This window comes from Lethenteron reissneri, chromosome 30, assembly GCF_015708825.2.
Source record: "Lethenteron reissneri isolate LAM-NWPU_2019-01 chromosome 30, ASM1570882v1, whole genome shotgun sequence".
NCBI lineage: Eukaryota > Metazoa > Chordata > Hyperoartia > Petromyzontiformes > Petromyzontidae > Lethenteron > Lethenteron reissneri.
Window position 1 is genome coordinate 4,471,268 of NC_083808.1, and position 27,972 is coordinate 4,499,239.

Here is a 27,972-nt window from a genome sequence, read left to right on the forward strand (position 1 = left end):
CTCGATTCAGACGATGGGTCGCGATTGACTGAAATAGCTCAATAATTGTAAATGAAAAACAGAGGCAACCAGCTTGCTCAATGTTTTGTGCAACGCTTAAAAAAACAGCAGGAAAGTTAGGGGCACGAAACGTTAACTTAAGTCTTTGGCAAATAATAATATATCCCTCGTCTTCTCTTAGGCTATTTGGTTTTTAGTCACGATTCAGGGTCAAAATTCAATGATGGGTTCTTCATCGTCTTGTTTGTAATGTGTTTTTTTGTTTGTACCTTCTCATTTGTACTGCGTGTGTACGTTATGTCTCGGTTTGTTCAGGCTCGCTCTAAGTGTCTCTTATGTTTGGTATAGTTACGTCTATCTAGTACTGTCTCCTTTGAATTCCTACTATAATGAGCCAAGAATATCTGTGTGTAACGCACGTGACGTCACTCTACATGCCGCACCTCCCGTCATTAATATTCATGAGCGGGTGGTTTTTTACATTCACGCAGAAGGTCGAGCGGAAATATTTTTTTTCGCAAATTCGCTTTAAGTTTGACGTTTCTTTCTTGAAAGTGAATCTAATAAATAATTCTACACAGCAACAAAGTGGATTTGGTGTCATTTATTTCTTCAGCACTTGAGACAAAAGGTAAGTCTAATTTATGCTTCTACATGATGGTAAAATAGACATTTCTCGGTGACTTTCCAGATATTGTATCAAATTCCAATTTATTTCAACCCCAGCGACCGAAAGCAAAAGAGAATAAAGTATCAGAGCAGTGAATTTGAACAAATTGAAGGTCAGTTAAATACAGTGCTACAGTGAAATGCAGTGATGTGTTTGATGACATACTTTCGTGCAAGATTCACCGCCATTAAATTTACACAAGATGCAATTATACTCTGCTCAATTTTTTCGTAAATATTGCAGCTTCCGTCCTAGGATGGGCCAACAAGCTCGCTATCAGATATGGACTGCAGCGTCTGTGCTGCCTCTATCTTCTCTTACCCACCGTCTCCATGCGTGGTCTGATCTCCGTTATATTATCTCATCTCTTCAGTCTACCGCTGTCCGCAACACAAAGCCCGTACCTATGCATTAAGATTATTTAGCTGCTATACATTTCCACACGATAAGCCACTTTGTTGAACGATCATTTCTGTCAACCCCTTATCATTGCCTACCTGATGACAGACCGATTCAAACCTTATTGGTTACCCTGTGCCCTTACAAATCTCAACGTTCACCCTACAAAGTTCCATCACAAGGGAGAAACACAAATAGACACAAACATGTTTTGCCCATGTTGAAACGGCTGTACGCCCTATGGACATGAAAACTCAAATTTCCCTGTACAAGAATACAGGTAAATCGTATGGGTTGACAGGTATGGCTTTACCTGCTAAGATAAAAAAATTGATTTAAAGCTTTTGTGACTGCAGGGATTCATATTCTTGGTTCTTTCGGTAAAGTCACCTGATGATGATTGCTCGTGTTGCAGTCGAAACGTCGTGAGGATTTTTTTTATTCTTTTATATTAATATTATTTTATTATTTCCCTTCTACATGACTTTACCGAAAGAACCAAGAATATAAAAAAATGGTTTAGTTTCATTTGTATGTTATTTTAAGTGATTTGTTTACCCTTCCTGTACTTTGCACTCCTATTGTGTTTCTGTTTTGTTTGTAGTTGTAACGTTCTGAGCCGCCCCTACTGGACATTTTAGAAACAAAGAGCTTTATAGCGCTTCGGATTCCTCCACCCTAATTATTCTTTCTGAACAAATACCTCTCTCAACAGGCGAATCGAATCGCTTGGTCCCACCTAGAGAATCGATTCCACGCCTGCGTTGCTTACGGTAGGGAATCGATTATTTGTTTCTAATCGTGCCGGGCTAGAATCTAGGAATCGATACGCGTGTTGTCGTCCCGGGGGCTCGGCAGGTCACCGCGGCCGTGACGTCACGCTCAGCTGTTCGCGGCAGTGCCCGACGCGCTCGCAATCAGATTCCGTAACGCGCACGCGCGGATCGCCCGCGCTCATTGGCTGCCGCTGCCGCACGTGACGGCCGACCGCGCGTTCCCATTGGAGGCCGGTCACTCGCGCCGTCTATCCGATGTATGAGTTTCAGGAGGGAGGCGGCTCCCCCCCCACCACCACCACCGCTTGTCGGGACCGCATAGCAATGGACGAAGCGGCCGCGGTGACGACGGTGATAGCCGCCGACAGGCCACCACAACAACAACAGCAGCAGCACGGAGACGCGGACGACATGATCGTGTTGGACGGCATCGTTGAGGAAGGAGTGCCCCTCAACTCGCCGTGGACCTTCTGGCTGGACAGGTACGGGGGGCATCTTCCTCTGCCTGGGCCTCCCAAACACCACCCACCACCACCACCCCCCGGCCCGCTCGCCTCCCACAACGATCGGGGGCCTCGATCGCCACCGAAGTCTGTCCTGTCGTCGTAGTCGCCGTTGTTTTAAGTCGGAAGCGACAGGGGGTTTCATGGCATTGTGGTCTACGTGTCTGCGCTTGCCCAGCGCGAGTTTGAAGCTTCGTTCGTGAGATCAAAAAGAAAAGTTCCAAAGTTGTGGTCAATGTTGCGCCGCTACCATCCATTGGCGCGACGCCAACGGAGATGTATTGTGGTTGTGACTGAAATTAAATGTTAAGTCTAGTTTTGTCGTTGAAACATTCTACGTGTGAAGTTTGCTACAAGTTTCCTCGTAGCCTGGCTGTAAAATGAGAAACAATGCGTCCATATTTCGATTTAAAGCTTTCGTGACTGCAGGAATTCATCTTCTAGGTTCTAATAAAAGAATAAAAATAAAACCTTCTACGTGACTTTACCGAAAGAACCAAGAAGATGAATGCGTCTATAGTCTTGGTTCTTTCGGTAAAGTCACGAAAGAACCAAGAATATGAATCCCTGCAGTCACGAAAGCTTTACATCCAAATTTAATGCGTCCATAATATATGGGGTTGGGGGGGTTATAAATGTGTCGCTAAACCCGCCACCACCCGACACAGCGAGTGACGATTTGGCACGTTCTGTTTACGTGACAAACCTTTAACAATTGGCTGTGTCGTGTGGTGGCGGGTTTAACGACACATAATTACGCGATCTAACCCAAAGAAAAACAACTTATGGAAAATATGTGGTCGCCCCTATACTACGTGTTAACCGACCCATGCGTGTTTGTGGGTTTCCCCATGAAAACCCATTAAACGGAACTTGAGTCCGTCGGATATGGTCATATATCAGAAAGTAAAACAAGTTTTGACCAGTGTGTACAGTGCTCGGGGAACCACCGTTTACAATCAGCCTGTTATATACTCTGGGGGGGGGGGGGGGGGGGTACGTGGGTTGATATCACAGCAACGCCGTCGTGATCTGCTTATGCTAAATCGTCTATTGCTTCCCACATTCATAAACCCGCACTGGTGAAGAATGGTCAAATAGGGCAACACGACCCGCATAGCGTGGGTGAAGCACTGGCCCAGTCGTGGATTGAAAGATGTGTACGTGTAGCATTGAGGATACTGAATAAGCCGAAGATATTATCTCTTTAGATTTGAAGCTTTCGTGACTGCAAGGATTCATACTCTTAGGTTGTTTCGGTAAAGTCACGTAGGTAAAAAATAAAATTATAATTAATAAAAGTGAAATAAAAATCACGACGTTTCGTGTTGCCTCCGAAACGTCGTGATTTTTTTTCTTTTATTAATTTTATTTTTTACCTACGTGACTTTACCGAAAAACCTAAGAGTATGTATTATCTCTTGTGATGTTTTAAGGGTCAATGGTGTCCCATTCAATAAAGGCGTTTGTGTCAGTGGTCTGTCATCTGGCTATAAATTGAATGTGTATGTGATAAAAGTAGAGTTCATAAAACTTTTATGGCGGCAGTGTATGTAGGTCACTTCGTTGAGCTATCATTTGTGGCCAGATCGCTTCTGAATAAGAGCTATATAGCTCAGTGGGCCTTACATTGTAAAATAAAAAAAAAGAGTTTAGTTAGGTCGTAAACTATCATGGCCATTTGTAATCAGCATTGTCAGAGTATGATGTCTTTCATAACAGTGACACAATTTCGAATACTTAAATTGTTATTCAAAATATACAAAAGTGATTAACTGAGTTTGGTTGTTATTGGTGTTGCGTGGCCTCAAATTAAGCAGGTCAGAGCACTCAAGGTAAGCTACTCTGAAAGGCAGACGGGGCTTGGCTGTTATTGAGTTTACAATGTTCAACATTCGGGATTAGGACGGTGACACACGCACACGATGGCTTTCTTTAAAAAAGGCATTGTGGGGTTTTTTTAAATTAACTTTTCCAGCAGCCTGAATATATTACCGGAGCGGGAAGGAAACACTTTTCAACCACACGGGCTTTGGGGTGAGCCCATTGACCATTGGGCTTTTCAGTGGCACTATGGTCATACATTATACTATAGACATTTTCCAAAAATGTATCCTTTTTGTTGCCTACCGTATCCCCCCAACATGTTGAACAAGGGTGGAATAGTGGTTAGCGCGCTGTGCTATGAACCCAGAGACCCGAGTTCGATTACCGGCCACGGCAAAAAAAAAATCGGCGAGGGATATCGGAACTGGTCCTGGCCTTTCACTAACCTGCACTGACCAGCATGGCGAAGTTATGGCCAAATAAACCCCATGACTGACATGCCATGCGTAGGTGTTCATCCGCTGATGGATTGAAAATGTCTGGAATGTCATATACTGCATTTACGTGATGAGTGAGGCCGCATGGAAGTTTATTTTGGCTTTTCTTGTACCAGGGAAAGGAGAAAGGGACAAGGAATAAATACATGAATAAATAAGTTGTCCTGGTTTAGTTGACTAGGATGAGGATGACTTATTTGTTGAGCTGGGTTGTGGAGTCTAGAGAAAAGAAAGTGTTCCCTGTTGCGTAGGGATGTCATGTCGACCGGCATGCCCCTGGTGATGATGATATAGCACTCTCAACTAATTTTACCTAGGGGGTATTTGAGATCAAATTACATGACGCTGCAAATTGCATTGAAGCTGCATAATGCCTTTAGTCCTCAATGCTATTCTCTACGTTAAAAAAGCCACATCCACCAGAATTATTTTCAATTAGTTTCTGAAATTGCTTTTTTACATTCGACTACTTGAAATGATAAGCTTATGATGTACGTGGTGTGTTTGGCACGTACTTTTACAAGTATTTTTTGACTATGTAATAAGTGCAGTGTTATACACTTTGATTACATATAACACTCAATTATGAATGTTACAATAAACTGGAGTACATGTTTTCCATCTAACAAATATGAAATTACTGGTAAATCACGGTGCCCTACATTTTATATACTATACATGTAGGGCCCATTTCTAAATCCACTCCTGCATGAGGGCCTCATTTCTGGGTGTTATTTGTCAATACCACCCTGGTCAGTGTGGGTTGGTCAAGGTTGGGAGTATAGACGGTGAGCATCGGAGTATTGTACCAACGTATTACCCTGCTCTGCCCTCTAACACTAGCCACAGAGCCCGACAAGCCCTATGACAACTTTAGTGTACATGGTGGTCATACATCAATGTACTAACCAGGCTATGAGCATAGGCTTTGAGGAAAGTCTTCTCTGTACATGCAAGCGTTGGGAATCTATGTTGATGTTAACATCCGAGCTATGTAAATCTACGAATGGTAAATTCGCATTGTGATTGCATTGGCTTTTATATGTATAATGTGGCTAGTTATTCTAAATAGTCAGTGCTCACACATTTGTTTAAACATTCATTTCAGTAATTTCCCAAAGTATTCAAAGAAGCCTTTCAGGATCTTTATCGGGCCTAAAATTGCTGATCCCTTTTTCAAAAAGTGATATTACAGCATCGTCATGGCCTGAGCATTTATGTAATCCTTATAATGTAATTGTTCTCCCACCGAGCTGTTTGTGTAAAGGAGATTAAAGGCATTCTGTCAAGGCCATGCACCATTCCAATATACAGAAAATGACAAATGCACTTTCCAAGGACGGTAAGTTTATTTTGGAGTAAAAATTCCCTCCTAGTGTCTCGCCGACAAGTCTACCATCTGGAATATGACCAAAATGTCACCTTGTGAGCTTTGTGTAACAATTAATAATGTAGCACGTACTTTAACTTTGTGTCGTGTAATGTTTAATGATTAATTTATCTACAAAATAAACGAATGTCACTTTTTGCTTCAAAACTGTATGTGGTATGATTTCTACGATCTTTCCACTGCTGAATGGAGTTCCCAAGTCAAAGCCATCCCTCGTGTTCTCTCGTAGTGCAACAATCCATCTAGTGTCTGCGGAAGTATACACTGATTGTTATGAAATAATTACACGACAAAACAAAGACAACCTCACGAATATTGGTCAGTAGATAGAAGAATTTAGAATAAACAACATCTAGTTTTCAAATGCCTAGAGAAGCAAAATGATGAAATAGATGTCACCAATAATTAAATGATTGGCATGGGAATGGACAGTATATTGGAAGTGTGGGGTAGGGTACAAATGCAATTTGGTAACGGGCTTCTGATACACAAGATGTGATGATGATGAAGAAGAGGAGGTCGAGCTGTAAGGGATGCGAAAGGCCAAACCAAAGATTTACGCAGAACCCTGAAAACGTATTAGGTAAAGAATTATACAAATGTTAAGAACATAGCACACCAATTATTGCAGACATAGCAGGGATGAGAGCACGAAAACAGCAACTATAGGTTGATAACAGGTAAATTCACAAACGATAGGCCATAGGGAGGACGATGGAACCATTACACGTGATTAGAGACAGAATTTTAATGTTATTGATCTTTCTTGGAATCAAGGTTGCTTACAGCAGAGTACTTGGCTGCATTCGGGAGTGCCTTGTATGACTTGCATTGCTACTGTTGTTATTGTGACCTACAGTAAAGTGATTATGAAATGCTGATTACTCAGTTTCAGTTGGCTCAATTGCTGCTTGCCAGAGTCGTATGTCTGTGCCGCCAACGATGGGTGGTTAAACTCGCAATCACGCCGACCTATTAATCTGCAACTACGGGACGTCAAAAGCAGCAGCTGTTACCAGGGCAAGCAGCGTGAATGGATTTTTGTATTCACTGTGCGTTTCCGGCAGGAAAAAGGCAGCATGGTTGTGTTTTTTTGGGGCCAAAAATTATTTTCTGAGATGTTCTGTGTGTGGGCTTGTTCACGAGAGGTCATATAACTCCCTTAGATACCGTGTCATTCATTCGATCTGCTATGAAGAAGGACCATTGCCTAAAACGTCACTGATATACAGTGGTACCTCAGTATACGTCGTTAATTCGTTTCAGAAGGTAGGACTTATACCGAAAATGACGTATACCAAACGAATTTTTCCCATAAGAAATAAAGGGAAAGGAAATAATACGTTCCAGAGTATAAGAAGTGATATTTTATATGGCTTATTACTAAAATGTATACATAAATTAAAATAAAGGCAGAAATAAATGTAAATAAATTTAAATAATAAAATTTAACATCACTTTACCTTGCTGAGAGGAGTTGATAGCCTTCGAGGATGGTGGTGAGGAAGAGGAGTCATTAACGGGGTCTACACGGGTACGCGGTGACTCATCCCGACCTATACAAGTTCTAGCAAGCGCGTCGTATCCCAAGACATTTTTTTCTCGTCAAAACACGACGTATACCAAATTCGACGTATTCCAAAGCGGTCGTGTACCGAGGTATGACTATATATATTTTCCTTTTAAGACAATGTTATAGACGAATGTTTTGAGTCTTTTTACATTAATTTGGCTGGTGCACCACTGCCCCGTGCAGCATCAGCACATTATTTGTTGAGATATAATATTGGATAGTTGTGCACTTATCACCAGGAATGTGAATGGATTCTGAATTTTGTTACAAACGAAGTTTGCTGCCATTCATGTGTTCTTTTGTTTATCGACACACTTTGATCGCGAACAGCAGCTGTAGTTTTTCTGTGAGTAAATTGGAACACGAGCAACACATTTTCACTTCTGAATATGAAACGTGCAGTGTATGTAAACATACATTACTCACCTCAGGTCGCAAGGATGGGTCAGCTTTACCGAGATTGCACGAAGAAAGTAACAAAATACATTGGCAGAAGAGGTGCGTGGACAAGGACATACGCTCTCATCAAAGTTATTCGCAGCGACATTAAATAATGCTTTCCACAAAATTTAATTGGAGAACTAAAAGTGCGTAAATGTGGATGAGAAAATTGTACCATTCTAGATTTGAAGTTGTCATGACTGCAAGGATCCATATATACTCTTTGGTTCTTTCGGTAAAGTCACGTAGGTGAAATAAATAAATAATAATGATTAAAATACTTTTTTACATAAAAATGAAAATAACGAAATTAAATCACGACGTTTCGGGCGCAACACAAGCGTCCGTCATACTCCAGCGATCGCTTTCTCGCTGTGGTTGTCCCCACCTGATGATGGACGCTTGTGTTGCGCCCGAAACGTCGTGATTAAATTTAGTTATTTTCATTTAAAATTTTATTTTTATTATAAAATTTTCACCTATGTGACTTTACCGAAAGAACCAAAGAGTATAAACATTCTACCAGTGCAAATTTAATGATATCGTAGTCCTCATTAGAACTCTAGATGTCATTTCCCTATTGTGATGCCCAGCAGTGGATGGAGCATGACCGGTGAGCGTGATTACACTTCTCACCTGTCGAGCTCTTTTAAACTGTTATCGATGTTCCAAAAAAAAGTTTTCTTAATTTATACAGCCATGTAATGCAGGAATGGCAAGTACAATAACAATAATATATATTTTTAAAAATCGAGTACTGTACTATATTTCAAATGCTGTGTCGTGTAGCAGCGGTATTTAAGCAGGCCAATAGTCGCTGGCATCCATCTCGTGCTATTAAAGTCTACGCTCTGAGGAGTGTTGTTTAGTTTGAGATGTGGATTCACACACCATTAGCACAATACTCAACGGAATTGTGTGCGGTTACCTACAGAATTACACTTGTTAGTTTGATTTATTTTTACCGATGCAGCCGTGTGGACGCATCAGACGATTTCCAATCATCCAAACAGGAAATAGTTTGTGCTAATGTCCTTGTGTGGCATTGACTTCGGCTGTAACCAGCAGCCAGTGTTTTTTAGTTTATTTTTAAACAAACATTTTGCGCAAATTGAATTGCACACCGGCGAGGCCGCTCCTCTGGCGCAGCGTGAGTTCGCTTATTGGGGCGATGTTGCATTGTTACGTGCGAGGTATTTTTGTGGGAGTGAACGTGCAATACCCAGGGTATATTCCATGCACTCGTGTATGCCGCCACATCACATTGTAAAAAAAAATTCGTGCCCCTTATTTCGAAGGAGGAATTGGTCACAAAAAAAATCTAGGCTTTTTATTTTTTTAATCGTTGCATGTTACCCGCCGTGACGTAACAGGTCAGAAATATAGACACGGACAGAGAAAATGGACCAGAAGCTGAAAGGTGTGCAGAGGCATGCGGAGGTGCACCCTTGAAATAACATTGAAACATAAATTTGAGAATATACATAGGTTTGACATCGTGTTGGCCGTTAATAAAAGTAATTGGGATTGGGCAGGACAGGTCACTAGAAGGGGGGATGATGGCCGGTGTGGTCGAGGCTAGTGACAGAGTGGAAGCCGAAGGAGGGAGCACAGCTGAGAGTGAGCATCTGCTGCGGAGATGGAATGATGAAATCAGTTCGGGATTTGGATGGATTGTGTGACTTTGTGAGACGTGAGGAAAGTAACAATGAGAAGTGGATTTTGTAGCTGCCAGGTCCACCAATTGACAGGAATGATGACGAGCATCTGGCCTGAATTTTTTTTTATAGACCGTGTGCCAGTCAAAGCCAATGTGGTTTAATATTGTTTCTTTTTACATCTGTCTCGATGTGTATTTTTGAGGGATACATTTGTTGATTATCTTAATTTGAACCAAATTGGACCGTGCGTGTCCAATACTTAACAACCTCGACAAAGTGGAACATTCCATGTTTGATTCCCTGCACATGTGGTCTGGCTCTCTACAATGCACGCTGCTGGCCCCGTGGCCTTGAGCAGTGACTGGAATAGCATTTTACCATTGAACTTCTCACCCCAACTAATACGGAGTCGTATTTGTTGAATTGTGTTGTGGGTTGTTTGTGTGTGTGTGTAGTGGGGAGCGGTAGTGTAGCGGTCAGCGCGCTTCGCTACGATTCTGGCGACCCGGGTTCGATTCCCGCTCAAGGCCAACATCAGTGACGATTATCTGAACCAGTCCTGGGCCTCCCCTAGGTCGGCTCAGCCTCAACTGTGTAAACATTGCCACTCGGGAGACTAAGGCGGTCGGGCGTGGTGCTGGCCACCCACCCCCCTCGTGTGCTGTTCTAGCCTTCATAGGTGCTCGCTAACAGCACTTGCCCCAACAGTATGTTAAGGCTATATGGGGGATCTTTGTCTTTGTGTATTGGGCATGCGAGTATTTTTTTTGCGTCTTAATTTTTGCCTGTATTGTCCATCGCCTATTTTCCATCTTATTTTTTTACCTGTCTCGTTGGTATTGTTTGTACCATTTGCCTACAAAAACGTTCCAATCTAATTTGAGTAAGTTTCGTAATTATCCATCTGTAATATTCCCAATTTGATCCATGTATATTAAGAATAATAATCTTTCTTTAATGAATGGATCCATCGTCCCATTCCGGGTGTGTACGTACTGTAAGTGGGCCTGGACCCAGTCGGGGCGACATCATAATCACAATAATAATAATAATTCACAACGCCTTGTCAGTCCACTCCTGGATGAAGGCCTCCGCACGCCATCGTGCTTGCCACGGAGGTTGTTTGACCATCCTGGTCAGTGTGGGGTCGGTGAAGCGGGTGATGGATCCAGGACCAGTTGAAATGTTAGCCATGGCCAGGAATCGGAACTCAAGTTTAGAGGTTTACAACGCAGCATGCTAACCGCCTTTCCACTCCCGCCACTGGCATTATATATCGGTGGGCAAAAGAGATTGGTGTTAAGTCCTGTGGTTTTCCACTGGTGGCATGACACAGGTTTAGTGTGAACGAGTCCGAGGAATCCAATTAACCCTGGATTACACGCAGCTCAGTGACGGAGGCTGGCTGGCGGTAATGTGCTGCGCCTTTCATTCCGTACGGTGAGGGCACCGCGTGTGTCTGGTTTGTTGTTGAGACGGTCACGAAGTGTCGTGTGGAGAGTTGCGGAACGTTTTGATGTGCTTATGACTCATTGCACTGTCGCTTAGAGTAAGAATGTCAAAGCCATGCCATGGTAGAGAAGTGCAGTGATGTTTATGGAAAACAAAAAAACTAATGCATGTAACTGTAGTAAATATAAATATGATTAGAGAGTGAAGCATAACATTGAATTGTTGGTTTGCAGCGCTTTTAAACCATGAATTGAGCATGAAAATTGTGCACCTGCTCATAGCAGTAATATATAGTCGTTGGTGAATGTGTATGTTTCAGGTCATTAAGTTGAACAATGTTATGAGTAATGCTCAATTCATAAATACTGTTCATTTGCATTCTAATTTGCTCATAAATTAAAGCTGCCGATGTAATGTTCTCAGATTCACATTGCAAGTGCATATTGCCCTCTGCTGTTTGAAAATGGGAACATTGTCAAGAATAACACTTCATCAGCATCCCAACAGCCATGGTCAATCCACTGCTGAATGAAGGCATTTCCCAGCTGGCAACATCACTCACAATTCTACATAGTTTTTTTTCGCAATTCAAATATTTTGTATTACTAGTTGTTGTCACAACGGCAATTTACTGCCCCGTTTTGAACCGTTACAATTCATTCAAGATGTTCAAGATTTGTGTTTTTTGTCATGTGTTTTTTAGGTCTGTTCGTGGGATAACGGTAACCGAATATGAATCCAATCTGAAGAAAATATACACAGTTCGCTCGGTGGAGGTGAGTTCGGATTAAAAAATAAACGGAGGGCACCAGCTCATTGATTAATAATATCCCTTGTACAAGAATAACGTGACCTAGCTTGTTTATGACTTTGTTTTTGCTATTGCAGAGTTTTCATGTTTAAGAATAGCTTCCCTTTCATTCCTTACCTCCGAGTCCCCAGTGAACAGGGATTACACTGTGAGTGTTTATTGAGACACTTCTTCCAGGCCAAGCCAGTACAATTATATAACTATAGATTTTTTATCGATATATTTTGGGTGAATGCTCGCACACTCAGTGCAGCGTGTGCATACATTGGTCCGTTCCATGTTTTTGTGTACACCTTTGAACAGTCATGTCCCCTGACAAAACGGAGGCTCTGTGTACCCCGTGGTTAGCCAGCTTGTCTTCTCCGTAATGTTGCAGATGTGCCTGTTGTGTAACACTGCTGCTGTTAACGTGTGTGAATCTGCTGCATTACACACAATGCAATTTTACATTTACAGTAAAACCTTGGATTGCGAGTAACTTGGTCTGCGAGTGTTTTTTAAGACGAGCAAATTTTTAAAATAAATATTAATTTGATAAACGAGCGAGGTCTTGCAATACGAGTACTTTAGTAAGTACAGTATACGCTTTGTCTGCCGAGCGTCACGTGATGACAACTGAGCCGATGGTTCTCTCTCTCGCTGCGGGATTGTGGGTAATCTTCTCCCATGCTCGGTCTCAGTCGGCGTGACTCACTCGTATAGTCAACATTCATGCGAGCGTATACTGTTTATTATAGTGTTGTGACCACGAGTGTGTGCGTTCTGCTCTTTAGTAACTGTACTGCAAGTGAAAGTCGTCCTACACAATAACCCTCCTCTCCCTCACATCAGCCACGATTAAATCTAATTAATTAATTAGATTACTTTATATTAAATTTAAATAATACAAATATTAAAAGGTATTTTGTATTAATCATTTTTTATATGAATACCGTATTTTTTGGTTGTGGAACGAATCATCTGAGTTTACATGATTTCTTATGGGCAAATTCGCTTTGATATACGAGTTTTTGGATTACGAACACGTTTCCAGAACGAATTATGCTCGCAATCCAAGGTTTTACTGTATTGGGACGGAGCACTGGCTCGCTGCATTATTCAATCTATCAATCTAAGTTCAATTCCTGGTCACAGCTAACGTCAGTGTTGAGCGATATCTGAACAAGTCCTGGTCCTCCCCTCTTCACCAACGCGTATGTTTGCATGTTTGTTTGTTGAACTTTTGCACTGTATGTAGCCCACCGTGCTAATCGGAGGTACAATATAAGTATGGCTCAACAACGCGCATGAGTGACGCAGCTGGGAGAGACCATTTAGCAGTGGTTTGACAAAAGGGCCGCACGTACTTCGTGTTTTGAGTCTGCGTTGGATTCTTTGTTCGCCTCGTTCTTTTGTAGGGGTTTTGGAGCGTGTACAACAACATCCCTTCCGTGGAGTCGCTGCCTGTTCGCTGCACGTACCACCTGATGCGCGGGGAGCGCCAGCCCCTTTGGTGGGTGCTGGGATCTCACCCGCGGTGCTGTGATGTAAAAACCGAGGAAGAAAATTCTGCATGCACGTGAATTCTGTAATGCTTGAGCGTAATTCCAAGCCACTCAACGAGATGTCAGACGTCATGATGTCATGGAGAGGGCAGGCACGTGATGCCTCAGCCTCCAGGGCACAGACGCTGAGTAGAAAAAAACGTTTTAGTTCAGTTTTTTTTGTCTCCCAGATTTTTTTCAAAGCTTTGATTTACTTTGGCCAGTTTTCAATAGGGTAAGTCCCGAATAATAACGCGACTTTATACAAATGTATATTTGATAATTCTTACGGGAGTTGTCTTGACCTCCGCCTACAGACAGATGGACTTTCAATCTTGGTTTAAAAGATAAACAAAATGATGACGCTCATGCCACGATATTTGTACTTTGTGCCAACTGTAGCACCTCTTGTGTGATCCGATTTACAGTCAGTGTATTTGCGTCAAAAGTACACGGTAACCATCCGTTGCATCAATCGTGAGAGTGAAGAATAATTTTTGTTAATCCATGAACCCATGCATCCTAAAATTCCGAGTTCACCCCATTAAACCAACCATTGCATAATGCTTAGCTGTAGTCTAAAACCCAATACACTGAGCGTGTGTGTGTGTTTTTATTAATCGTGTATTTTTTAAAAATTACAGTGCAACTACGCTTCTTTTATTGACTTCCTTTTCCCTTTGTGAGCCTGAGTCAGTCTTTGCCCTATCAGGCTGCAACCCTCTTTAGGATGACCGACATTCTTCTTGTGTCCCGACTTCTGTGCCTGTAGGGAAGATCCAAGTAATTGTGGAGGAGGCATTTGGAAGATGAAATGTACCAAAGAGCAGACGGTAAGTGGGTTTTGCTGGAGGGCTCCCTCTACTTGAGCGTAGTTTGTGGGGATCCAGCCTGTGATTGTGGATGCCACGCCGACGAGATGTTGAACTACTTCATCTGGTATGCAGGAGCTCAATCCCGACCGTGGTGACGCTTGTATATTTTGAGTTTGCATGTTTTCTCTCCCCGTGGTTGCGTGGATTTTTCTCCAGGTCCTCCAGTTTTTCCCTCCACGTTTAGTATCCACATGCTTTTAGAGTATTTGCCTGCTTCGTTGAGCTATCATTTGTCATAGCCAGGTTGCTTCTGAAAAAGAGCTATACAGCTCAGTGGGCCTTACCTGTTAAATAAAAAAAGTTTGATCCTTTAAATTGTGGGGGTGCATCCCCTGATTGTGCATGGATTGTGGGGGGGACCCTATGGTTGTAAGTAGTTTGTGGGGTGGTACGTTATTCAATGAGAGGACTGTGTGATTGTCAGCAGTTTTGTTGGGGCACCCTGTGGTTGTACGCAGATTGGCGGGGGGGCACCGTCTGCTTGTAAGTGGTTCGTTGGGGGAGATACTCGATTCATACTCTTAGTTCTTTCGGTAAAGTCACGTAGGTAAAAAATGAAATTAAAATTAATAAAAATAAAACAATAATTAATTTTAATTTCATTTTTTTACCTACGTTACTTTACCGAAAGAACTAAGAGTATGAATCCTTGCAGTCACGAAAGCTTCAAATCTAGAATTAAAGAGATACTCGATGCCTGTGAGACCGCCCAGCTCTGGAGCTGAGGCTGACGTCACGACGCGCCTCATGAGATGCTTGCGTGTGCCCTGTTGCGCAGATCACTGTGTGGAAGGAACTGTTGCTGGCGACGATCGGGGAGCAGTTTTCCGACAGTTGCGAAAAGGGTAATGAGCGCCGTTCGTACTTACCCGGCGATTTTGCTTGAGTCCCATGTCACCGAGGAGTCCACTAACAAAGCCAAATGGTCGTTTATGCTTTTGCCTAATGTGGATTAAGAGTCATCCGTGGGGGTCATGATATAATACTCGTTAAGTGGTAACTTCCAATTAATTTTTGAGTAATTGAGAGACATTAAAGAGGGATATGTATGGCATTGCTTCTTGTTTCCCTCAAGAATAAATAAACCATTAAACCGTTGACCTCTACGAAGAGGTCGTGCATAATTCATAACACGAACAAATCCCCCTTTAAGAGAGACATGCACACTACTTTATCAATAAAAAAAAGCCATGAAAGTGTGTACACTGGTACATTTCATTGGTGCGTGTACATGTGCAGCCCTTTGGTCAATCCACTGCTGGATGATCGCCTTCATATAGCGGGGGTTATTTGACCGTACTTCGCCGCTGATCCGTGTGGGTTTGTGAAGGTGGTGATCATATGTGTGTGGTATCATATAACTACAGTACAACAATTGGGACATTTTTGCCAGTAAGGATGAAGCCTATTCGTATTCTTTCAATACAACAATTAATTTTACTGAAATCCCTTCCGCTGCTCATGACACCTTGCAGCCCTATGACAGCTTTTTTGTGGATGGTAAGCGCCCATCCAATTGCTTAGCCTTTGAGATCTGACAGAATCCTGGCACATTCTGGGTGATTTTGTGAGCGATGCGTAGAGAGGGATTAATAAAATAATTGATTAAGATTGGATATAACTTGACTCGTAAACGTGTCGTATTTACGATTAGACTGCTGTGGAAATTGGATATCGCATCTGATCTCATATAGATTTATATAGTGCCTTAATCCGTGGCACTTTACAACAATTATAAACCTGTACATAAGATGATAGTGGTTAAAATAGTGGGGTTATTAAAAGTGATGGTGTAGTTATGGTGACAGTTTGGAGGACAGGTGGGAGTGGTTAAGGAGCGGTTGGGGATGTAAAGTGTGCAAATATTTTAATCTATCAATTTATAGATCCGCTATGAAATTAAATGCCACTTAAATATCATTGATTTGACCCTCCTTGGCATAGTAAAATTTAACAGCAAACGTGATCCGCATGCGCTGTGCTTTTTGTTTGCCGTTAGGTGACTGAATATGTGCATACCCTGGCCAGATGATAGTGGGGAGCGGGAGTGTAGTGGTTTGCGTACTGCGCTATGAACCCGGCGACCCGAGTTCAATTTCCCGCTCACGGCCTACTCCAGTGAAAATGATCTGAAGTGGTCCTGGGCCTCCCCTAGGTCGACTTGGCCTGAAATGAGTAACTGGTGTAGTTGGTAAACATCGCCACAAAGGCGGCTGAGTGCGATGCTGGCCACACACCCTGTTGTGTGCCGTGTCGGCCTTCATAAGTGCTACTCGCTAAAAGCACTTACTCCAACAGTCTGTTAAGGCTATATGGGGGGGGGGGGTGGGGCTTTGTCTTTGCCCTGGCCAGATGACGAAGTGGTCGGAGTGAGCGTGAGTATCCGCGAGCGAGAAGACGTCATACAAGTGTGGAACAAGAACGCCCGCTTGGCTGACAGAGCTACGGTTCTGCCTAAGCTCTTTTCCCTCCTGCCGTCTGTCGGATTCAAGGGCGTCTTTTACAAAGGTGAGAGACCACGCAAAAGGTGGAGTTCGGAACGTCTCTGTGTATGTATGTGTATGTTGAACTTCTTTTGCAAACGATTGAATGGGGAGAGTGGCATTACCGTGCGATCCATGGTTTGCGGTCGGTGACCTGAGTCGCACTGTGTGCGTCTGTGTGTGTGTGCGCGCATGCTTCTGATTTACCAGAACACGAAGAGCACGATGCGTTTGAGCGAGGACGGACACAAAGGCACCATGGTGGTGGCGGCGGCGGTGGGGGAGGCTTTTACAGGAATCACGAGTGAGATGGGTGCCTCGCACACATAGGAAGAAGAATCGAGGCGGTTGTTCTTGGCCGCGTATGTTTCGCTCTGCCGTCCACAGATGCATTATCTTTCTCTCTCTAGCACGCGGACACAGCGGGCTCGGGGTAACTGTCCCGTGTGACATAACTGCACATGATGGAGGCGCGTGGGATGCTGCTTTGTTTTCACAAAATTTGTACCGTGAAGCAAAAAAAAAAAACAACCATTGACCACTAAAATTTTACCCGAGTGTCAATTTTCGTAGGATGTTATTTTGGGAAGCAATTGGCACTTTTGTAACAATACATCAATTTAAGTGGTGTAGTACTGATGAGAGCGTGGTACAGATTAATACGAGTGGGACGTGTACCGACGCAAACCCATTGCCACTTTTTGCATTCACGTCATGCGCAGATGCGCGTTTGGGTCACCTTCAGCCGAGGCAAGATGGAGCACGTAAAAAAATGTGGGCCAAAGAGGAAGAAGGATTTTTTTTGCACATTTTTGTCAAAGTTTTCCATAAAAAAAAAACCCCGGATTGTTTTACTGAGCCGGGATGTTATTTCACTTTGACAGTTTTTCGAGTGAGTTAGGTAGTGTGGAAAAAAGAGAGTTATATTTTCCTTTAGGGGGCATCTGTTTGTATATCTTTGTTGAATGCAGCGCAACAAATACGTATGGATGGTTTTTTTTTCGATGAGTTTTCAACTTTGTCGTTCGGTGATCTATCTTAAATAGTGAAGTGTAAAGCCTGGAGAGAGGTCACTGCTTGAAATGGTGCTAGCATTGAACAGATAATTTGTTATATTACTTAAAACAGTGTTAGCGATCATAACTTTTAATTTCAGTTGACATAACTCACCTCTCAAAACATCACGCGTGGTTTTATTCTGAACATTATTTGCCGGACTTCTTTAACCTGATAATCTGGTCAATATGCTTATTTGGGGCTTCACCATTTCATTTTGTGTTTGTCAGAGTAAGGCTTTACAGACTGGTCATTTGTACAGCCAAGAGAGAGTTTGTATTGGTAATCAAAGACAGACAAAGCTCTGGGCAGAAGGATTTAAGCTTTTTGACGAAAACATTCTGCACTTTGTTTGTAGGTGGATCTGTAAATGCTACGTGCATCTGCTAAATCAACAACTTTTTCAGTGATGGTGACTTCTCCTTTAGTAATAGCACTTTTCACTTTTAAATAATGTTTTGGTGTAACTTTTAAAGGTTAAACACACACACTTTACCACTACCACGGTGCATATTCATTTGAATCTTGCATTAGTTCATAATATAGGGGAATGGAGTTGACTTTCAACAACATGCAAGACATGTGGAAGTGGATCAGTATCATGATGTTGATTTCATAAAGCCGGGTTTCCATGAAATAGATTTAGCATTTTAAACAAATATTGCTCTTTCTATAAAAAAGAAATAAAGATTGCAGCTATGCATGTAACATTTAACGAATGCAAATGAACATGGGTTAAAATTGCTCTCTGAAAGTGAGCCTCCTTGTGTATTTTGTACATAACTTCGTGTAAAGTTGTCATCCACGCTGGCAGTTTGTGTTCACGAGCAAAGGTTGTACGGCGCAAGTCGGGTCTGTCACGGCGTGGGATGGCACTGAGCCTCGCTCCACTGGAGTGTGGGTGCCGTCGCAGTGTCGCCTGCTGCTGCTGCATCAAACGCAACGGAGTCGCAAGGCCACGACTTGCAGAGCGCAAAAAATCATCACGTGCCCCCATCATCGGCAGCCCACCCACGCCGGTGCACAGCGCCGGTTGTTGGGCACGACGTGGGTGCTGGCGTAGCGACCGAGCGTGCAGGCGGTACAATTGCGCTGGGGCCCACGGGCCGGAGGCACCCAGGTGCTTGGTAATATGGAGAAGGCGGTGGGCTGGGGGCGGGGGGGGTCCCCATTTTATTAATTGCACCAGGGCCCATGTAAACTACGCTATGCCACTGGCCACGAGTTGCACTATCAAACGCGTGTGGGAGAGTGCCAGCGGATTGTGAATCTCCCACCGGCGTGTGCTACCACGTTTGCTGCCCAGCAGTGCAGACATGGCACTGCAACCATGAGCAGCAAGGGACGGTCTCCTCTCTACCGTAGATGCACAGCGGTGGCGTAGTTATTGAGTGCGCAGGCTGTGCAACTGCCCCGGGCCCCCACAGTCCAGAGGGCGTCCAGGAGCCAGAGTCATTCTACGAATAGGGGTGGGATATTGGCCACGTCTTACACCTGGGCCCGTGCCAGCTAAGCCACTGCACAGTCACCTGCCTCTCGGGAAAATGGCACTCCTGTTTACGTACGAACGCAACTTCGCGTCCCGTCTCGGCATTCCGCCTCCCGAGTTGTGAAAGCTCCAAAGGACCCATGTATTGCCTCACCGACACCCTCGCTGCCTTAACGCTCGCCAGGGCAAATGACCGCTTTGAGAAGCCGTCAAAAATCCCAGGCGAAAGATAAATACTATTTTGGCCACATTGTGATGTGCATATCTACTCTTGGGTTTTCATTTTTTTGTTCGAGGGACTGTGAACATTTACATGATATAGATTTTAAGTGAATACATACATAAATGAGAAGCGTATTGGTTGTCGATGTTTGCTGAAGCCTGAGCTATCGAAATTATCAACCGGGTAGCATTCTTCATATTCATCAATTACAGAATCCGATGTTCAACTGAATCGAGCATATCTGCAAGTAAATAATAAGGCTCGGCCCATTTGTTTTCTCAGCCATTGACTACTTGTATCGTGTATTTGAGATGTTTATGGATGACTTGTCACGAGTTTTACCTGTGTCACACGCTTCGCTGTGTGTGTGTGTGTTCCTATTGAGTGCAGGGAATCTGATCTGAGCATAAATCATGCTGCCAAGATGGGGTAGTTGTCTTGCCGGCACTGATGCTTCCTTGCCGCGTGAATAATGATACATGCAACATATAGTCTGTAAACGATGGCAGCAACTGCAGATTTTCTTTTCTAACATTGACAGTTTTGTGGCCTTCAGTAAAGGGTGGGGGAAGGTTACAATGATATAATGACCTTCATAATCAACGTTTTTGGGTTAGATCGCGTTATTTATAAATGTGTCGTAACCCTCCACCACCCGACACGACCAATCAGCAAGTGTCACGTTGACAAAAGACAAATAGTTCACTACTTCAGTCCACCGGTGTGTTGAAGCGTGAAACCACAACATTTACAATTTTTGATTACGACGTTTCGCTGGTAATTACATCCAGCATCATGGGCAATTCGCCAGAAACGTCGTACTCAAAAATTGAAAATGTTGTGGTTTCACGCTTCAACACACCGGTGGGCTAAAGCAGTGAACTATTTGTCTTTTGTCAACGTGACACTTTTTTGCTGATTGGCCGTGTCGGGTGGTGGAGGGTTACGACACATTTATAAATAACGCGATCTAACCCAAAAACGTTGATTATAAATTATATTGGTCGCGAAAGCCTGCCACGTGTTAAACTGATATAATGACCTACTGTACTGAACTCGTGCAGGGTTACACCGTCCATAGAGTGGCACTGCGACTGGCCGACTGCAAGTTTCTCCCGCGAGGTTTTGTTAACGCAGGTGTGTTTTTACAACTGAATAAAGGTATGTTACAATGTAAAAAGGCACCGCTCAGCTTGGTGTCATTGTGGTGGTGGTGGGGCATTGCAAGGTAATGCCATGCCACTTTTGCATGCCTGTCAACCCCTTAGCAGTGCCTACCGTATGACAGACCAGTTCAGACTCTTATTGGTCACCTCGTGCCCTTCTAAAGCTCAACGGTCATCATACAAAGTCCCATCACAAGGGAGAAGCACAAATAGACGGAGTAGATTTTTGCTCGTTTTGAAACGGCTATATTGCTTTATGGACGTGAAAATTCAAATTTGTCTGTACAAGAATATGAGTAAACCCGTATGGGTTGACAGGTCTGCTTTTGGGTTTGTGGCCTGTAAGTCAATCTTCTGCCGGATGATGGCCTCGTGAGCCGTAGCGGTTATTTGACCATACTTCACCACCGTGGTCAGTGCGGTTTGGTGAAGCCAGCGAGCGTGGACGTTCGAGCCTAGTACGGCACAACAATTAATCTTTCTTGCACCGCCTTCTGGTAACGTAGCACCGGATTTCAAGTCTGGCCATTTTTTCTTATGCGCCGCATTATGTTCAAACACCCATATGCCACCTACAATTATACCCGAGCGGTTAATTTATTTCATTTCATTTCGTAAATGAATCGATGAGTCTCGCAGCCGTGGCAGCAAGTCAATGCGTGTGGCTGGCGAAGTCATCTCTCTCCATCTGCCTTTTCGTCAAGTCCCTGGAGCTAAAACTAGATTCGAAGCTCCATGCTGTCATGGTTCTCTCACACACACACACACTGGACTTGCAATCCAGAGGTCACCAGTTCGAAACAACGGTGCAAGCCTTTCGAATGTCTCCACTGCCTGTCACATCCAGCGATATAAATGGGTACAACCACAGGCAGGCCGCGTGTGGTGGGGTAAAGTGTGGGTACTCCCACTTTTTCCAAGACGTCTGGCCAGCGTTGAAGAGGAGGCCTAAATATGATCTTGGTGGGGCTCTGGGGCACCTTCATTCAGGCAATTTCGTCAACAGTGGTGGCATTTTTGTCAATGTTGCACTGCAAGGACTCATACTCTCAGGTTTTTTTCGGTAAAGTCACGTAGGTAAAAAAAATAATAAAAATACAATAATAATAAATGAAAATAAATCAATTAAATAACGACGTTTCGGAGGCAACACAAGTCTCCGTCTTCAGGTGGGGCCGTCACAGCTAAATTTACTGTATCAAGTGAGCTATCACCTATTTGTTATTCCAGTACAGCCAAATACCAAGGAGTACAATTTTGTTTCGAATTCGGTACAAAATTAAATAAAAACCAACATTTTCTTAAGAGCCGCAATGCATGCGAGTACGAAAGGGTCCTGAATAAATAACGTCACGAAGAACAGGGGTCCCTTCAAGAGCCCTGCATGCCGATCTCGAGCCGCAGGTTGCTGACCCGTGGTCCATGCAACCCGGTCAGTGTGCTTCCATGCAGTATGCAGCCAGACGAGCTTGCACAGGAGGAGCGACAAGCCGCTGTTGTTTTTGTTGTTGTCGAAAAGCCACAAAGTCCAAAACATTTCGATTTAAAGCTTTCGTGACTGCAGGGATTCATCTTCTTGGTTCTTTCGGTAAAGTCACGTAGAAGGGAAGTAATAAAATAATAAAAATAAAACATAATAAAACAATTCTCCGAAACGTCGTGAGAATTGTTTTATTATGTTTTATTTTTATTATTTTATTACTTCCCTTCTACGTGACTTTACCGAAAGAACCAAGAAGATGAATCCAAAACATTTATTCTAGTTTTGAAGCTTTCGTGACTGCAAGGATTCATATTCTTAGGGTTTTTCGGTAAAGTCACGTAGGTAAAAAATTTAAATTAATAAAAGTCAAATAAAATAAAAATCACGATGTTTCGGAGGCAACACAAGCTTCCGTCTTCAGGTGGAACCGTAACAGCCCGACAGCTGTATCAAGTAAATGAGAGATTACAGGAGATACCACTCCGTATATATAATGGTTGAGGGGGGGGAAGGGCCAGAAATGGGCCATTCCTGGCCCTTCCCCCCCCCCTCAACCTGTAATCTCTAATTTACTTGATACAGCTATCGGGCTGTGACGGTTCCACCTGAAGACGGAAGCTTGTGTTGCCTCCAAAACGTCGTGATTTTTATTATATTTGACTTTTATTGATTTTAATTTTTTACCTACGTGACTTTTCCAAAACATTTCTTGAACACAATGCAACGATAGGGGCATGGCACAGAGTTGCGAATGAGGCTTGTTATAATTATGGCTTGCTCGGTGTGTGAAGAAGAAGTAGACATTGTGACGTGTGCCTTACGGAGGCAACCTCTAATTATACGGCCGTGTACATTTTAATGGGTCTATTTCTTTGGGCACAAGCCCCATGTGTACTGAAGAAGGCCTTGTTTTTCGTGAACGTTTTCGATTTGTACACGTTACTGAATTAAAGTTTGTGACATGGAACACTCCACGCGTGACTGAGTATGTTTGTTGATTGGAGTGGTTGTTGGCAGTAATATTTTACGAATACAAGCTCGTCACATGTACAGTACTCCCAGAAGGCATAGGTTTACATACGGATGGTAATGGTCTATACAAAGTTACATTGGACTCTAATCAATACCACTTAAAGTGAATGCACATTTATAATATATATATATCCAAAACAATCTGATGTACGCACAATTGTATCCAGCATCACGTCACAAGTTTAAAACATATCCATTTGGATCTCGTACAGAAGTGGACATCATAGAGTTACGTCTGGGATACCTCAACGTTGTCTCTGTTCTCCAAAGTAATGGGCAACACATGCCCACCCACTCTTGACACATGATATTTATGTGTGTCGCATGGTACCAACTGATATTTTCATTCCAGAATTGAGTTAAATTAAGTGCAGGTCCACGTTTAATGTGATGGCTGTTTTGTGCATTCATTGGTTATTGGGTTGAGTCCAGCAAATTGCTACACTTGAGAATCCGGTTTAAACTAAACTAAACACATTTTTTCTATTTGACCAAATAAGGCTCATTGAGCTATATCAGAAGCGACCTGGTCACAAATGATAACTCAACGAAATGGCTTATCGCGCGGAAATTTTTAGCACGTTTCTGAATGTGGAGGGAAAAACCGGAGGACCCGGAGACAAAATCCACGCGACCACGGGGGTCTGGAGAAAAACCAAGCTCCAAATATACAGCAGTGTCAGGATCGAACCCACGACTTCCTGTATGCCAGACAAGGTAGTTAACATCTCGCCACCGCGGTTTAGTCACAGACAGCTGCATAGATTCGGACACAGGACCTCAGCGGTGTGACTGATCTCTGAGCCACTCGGCCACCTTAAAGGATTTTTTATAGCATCTACATTCCAAACATTCGCATTGTTAACACGTGTTGCTTTGCTCTGTTTTTACATCGGCGTGTGTAATGGGAAACTGCCCCTGCATGTGCATGCACTTTATTACTCTACAAACAGCTTTTAAATAGCCATGCAAACGGGTATGTGACACCGCACCATTAAACTGTGGGATACGTGGAATTTATATTCGGTTAAATCACCGTCGCAAAATCAATACGGTTAATGTGCCTGGCCCATAAGAATAAGTTTTGATGTTCAATGTAATCTTTGTTACTATTCTCTCTCTCGTTCCCTCTCTCTCATTGGAAACAACAATCGTAGATCTGCACTACTTACAGTACAATCCCATGGGGAGGTAGATCCAGACTCTCTTTTTCTTAAATATGACCCCAGGCAAATGATTAAACCTATTAATGGCCATAACATGCACGCATTAGATAATGGTGTACTAATGCATGATTATATGACGGCACAATATACGTATTGTACAGGGTCGTCCAGATGTCTTATGAACCCCAATTAATTGATCCCTAACATTTTTGTTTAACCTTTGCATATTAATTTCGGTTTTAAATGAACCTTACTTTCTTTCTATATTAAGTTTAGATAATTATAATTAAACGGGGGGTCACGAGATTTAGACCACCCTGTACATTTAGAATACCGGTATAAGAGACACAGCTTATGACCTTTGATCATCCAGAACGCACCCAATCTTTCCAAAGCTCAGAAGCTAAGTGGGTTAACAACTATAATACGAATCACAATACTCTTAGGTTTTTTCGGTAAAGTCACGTAGGTAAACATAAATAAATAATAAAAATAAATAATAATAAAACCCACCCTTCACCCGTCCTTCTTGGCTCCTCCCCCCTCCTCTTACCCTATATACTAATGTCCCATCACAAATAACTCTCACTACAGTTATTTTTCTGTGCCTTTTTACACCTGCTGAAGAAAGCTTGTGTTGCCTCCGAAACGTCGTGATTTATTATTTTATTTCTATTATTATTTCTATTATTTATTTATTTTTACCTACGTGACGAATCCTTGCAGTCACGAAAGCTTCAAATCTAGAAAGAATCACAATGTCAACGTGTAACGCGTCGCACGGTATCCGCTCACTCTCCGATAAAGAACGTCGGAGATGCGAGGAACCACAGACGAGCGGGAAGACAGCGGCCACGTGGTCAGCCGCCGGCAAATGTCCTTGCCAAGCTCTGCGGTCCTCTGTATATACGAAGGTGTTGCCGACCAATAAATGAGGACATATTTACACGCGGGAGGAAACTGGAGCTACCCGAAAGAAAAACCCCTAAACGTGCGAGGGAGAAACACTGTATCCCCTACAGATGGAACAGTTGGAGGCTACATTCGGTGTGCCGTCTTCTCCCGGCAAACCCCAACTGCCTCCACATCGCTGATGAGAGCCAACCACACCGCCCGGCGAAACCGCCCAGGTTGAGCAGCGCATAGCGATGAGAAGCCCCAAACGTTGCCTAGTAAAACACCATGCGGAGGGAGCTGGTAAGAACGTTGGGCTGCTCGGTCAATGGCCAGGGTCAACGGCGGCGTGGTGTATTCTGCAAATATGCCCGACTGTGAGGGCGGGCACAAGCCGGCGTGAGTAGGTTAAACGTTGAGTTATATAAGGGCACCTCGGGGTGACCAGCCCCTCCCCACCCAGCCTCTCCCTCCCCACCCAGCCCCTCCCTGCACGACGGACACAATAATCCCCTGTGGGCTGGTGTAACCAGGAGGTTCCTACCAGTACTATTGTATGCTTCTTTTTCTTCTTGACCAGGGGTCGCCAACCAACAAGAAGATAAATTTTTTTCGCATTCGGTAAAAAAACCCGAAATCTTTCAAGATCCGCAATGCGATGTGAATACGAGAAGGTGGCCCTTAATAAAGAACTGTCACGAAGCAGTCCTTCAAGAGACGCATGCGGCTCCGAAGCCGCAGGTTGCCGACTCCTGCGGCCATGGTAAACTGGACTTCCATGGTTAACTAGACTTCCATGGTAAACTAGACTTCCATGGTGAACTGGACTTCCATGGTAAACTGGACTTCCATGGTAAACTGGACTTCCATGGTGAACTGGACTTCCATGGTAAACTGGACTTCCATGGTAAACTGGACTTCCGTAGTAAACTGGACTTCCATGGTGAACTGGACTTCCGTAGTAAACTGGACTTCCATGGTGAACTGGACTTCCGTAGTAAACTAGACTTCCATGGTAAACTAGACTTCCATGGTGAACTGGACTTCCATGGTGAACTAGACTTCCATGGTGAACTGGACTTCTGTGGTAAACTGGACTTCCATGGTGAACTGGACTTCCATGGTGAACTGGACTTCTGTGGTAAATTGGACTTCCATTGTAAACTGAACTTCCATGGTAAACTGGACTTCCATGGTGAACTGGACTTCCATGGTGAACTGGACTTCTGTGGTAAACTGGACTTCCATGGTGAACTGGACTTCCGTGGTAAATTGGACTTCCATGGTGAACTGGACTTCCATGGTAAACTGGACTTCCATGGTAAATTGGACTTCCATGGTGAACTGGACTTCCATGGTGAACTGGACTTCCATGGTAAATTGGACTTCCATTGTAAACTGAACTTCCATGGTGAACTGGACTTCCATGGTAAATTGGACTTCCATGGTGAACTGGACTTCCATGGTCAGAGGTCAGCAACCAAACTAAAAAGAATAATTTATTTTTTCGAATTCGGCAAAAAAATAACCCCCCTCCCCTCAATATGTCAAGAGCTGCACTGCAGTTCCTTAAAAAGTCGGGTGCGGCTCCGAAGCCGCGGGTTTACGACCCAACCTTGACGAATGTTTTCGAGTTTTGATGACCTCCTTCCGTGAACGTGCCCGTGGCTTGACGAGGCTGCCTCGCTAGGTTTGTCCACGCGATGGCGCTGCTGCTGCACTGAGCTGGCAATGTATATTGTGCACGCGCTCAGGACACCAGGTGGTGCTGGTGGATCGAGATCCATGAGAGCATCGGGGCCAGGAACGTTCAGACAGGGTCCGCGACCTCTGCCTGCCCCCTTGCGTCAATCCACTGCTGAATGAGGGCCTCTTCACGCCGTGCGTGCGTCCTGGGGGTGTGTGTGTCGGGAGCGGTGGTGTAGCGGTTAGCGCACTGCGCTTTGTAACTGGCAACCCTGGTTCGATTCCCGCTCACGGCCAACACCGGTGACGATTATCTGAACCGGTCCTGGGCCTCCCCTAGGTCGACTTAGCCTCAAATGAGTGCCTGGTGTGGTGTGTAAAAATCGCCATTGGTGAGACAAAGGCGGCCGGGCGTGGTGCTGGCCACCCACTCCCTCGTGTATCGTTCCGGCCTTCATAGGTACTCACTAACAACACTTGCCCCTACAGTCTGTTAAGGCTATATGGGGGATTTTTGCCTTTGTGTGTTGTGTGTGTGTGGGGGGGGGGGGTTATTTAATCATACTTCACCATGCGGTTTCGTGGTGGTTGTTAAAAGTGGGGAGCTGTAGATGTGGGAGCATAGACGTGCAATACAACAATGCCATTTTGCTGCCATTCTCTGCTGACCACCACGTAACCCAACAGCCACCCCGAGTCAAGGGATTCACTTGAGTCGGGGTGTGTTCGGGGTCAGAGGACCCGGAAAACAATTCGGTAGCCGGCACACCACACTTCACTTTGACTCTCGCTATGGCAGGCAGCCACGTACTAATTCCAGTCCACAAGCGACCAGGAAAATATTGCGCGAGATATGAAGTCCGGCTCGTGATAACTGGGTCGTGCGCGGTTCATGG

General features: G+C 43.9%; 1 protein-coding gene across 1 annotated transcript; it reads left to right on the forward strand.

Annotated features, from left to right (window-relative positions):
• The first annotated feature begins 2,117 nt into the window (after positions 1-2,117).
• Positions 2,118-20,833, forward strand: EIF4E3 (eukaryotic translation initiation factor 4E family member 3). The gene is made up of 7 exons (XM_061562857.1): positions 2,118-2,327; positions 11,893-11,965; positions 13,398-13,492; positions 14,296-14,356; positions 15,177-15,243; positions 16,751-16,906; positions 17,092-20,833. Exons 1-7 carry the CDS (start codon positions 2,170-2,172, stop codon positions 17,187-17,189), a joined length of 708 nt encoding a protein of 235 aa, XP_061418841.1. The 5' UTR covers positions 2,118-2,169; the 3' UTR covers positions 17,190-20,833.
• The last annotated feature ends 7,139 nt before the right edge of the window (positions 20,834-27,972 follow it).

Excerpts from the sequence above, each read along its gene's own strand:
- EIF4E3 (XM_061562857.1), top strand. The coding sequence starts at position 2,170 with ATGGACGAAGCGGCCGCGGTGACGACGGTGATAGCCGCCGACAGGCCA. Across the intron at positions 11,966-13,397 it reads ACACAGTTCGCTCGGTGGAG|GGGTTTTGGAGCGTGTACAA; the intron begins GTGAGTTCGGAT and ends GTTCTTTTGTAG. Across the intron at positions 13,493-14,295 it reads GGGGAGCGCCAGCCCCTTTG|GGAAGATCCAAGTAATTGTG; the intron begins GTGGGTGCTGGG and ends CTGTGCCTGTAG.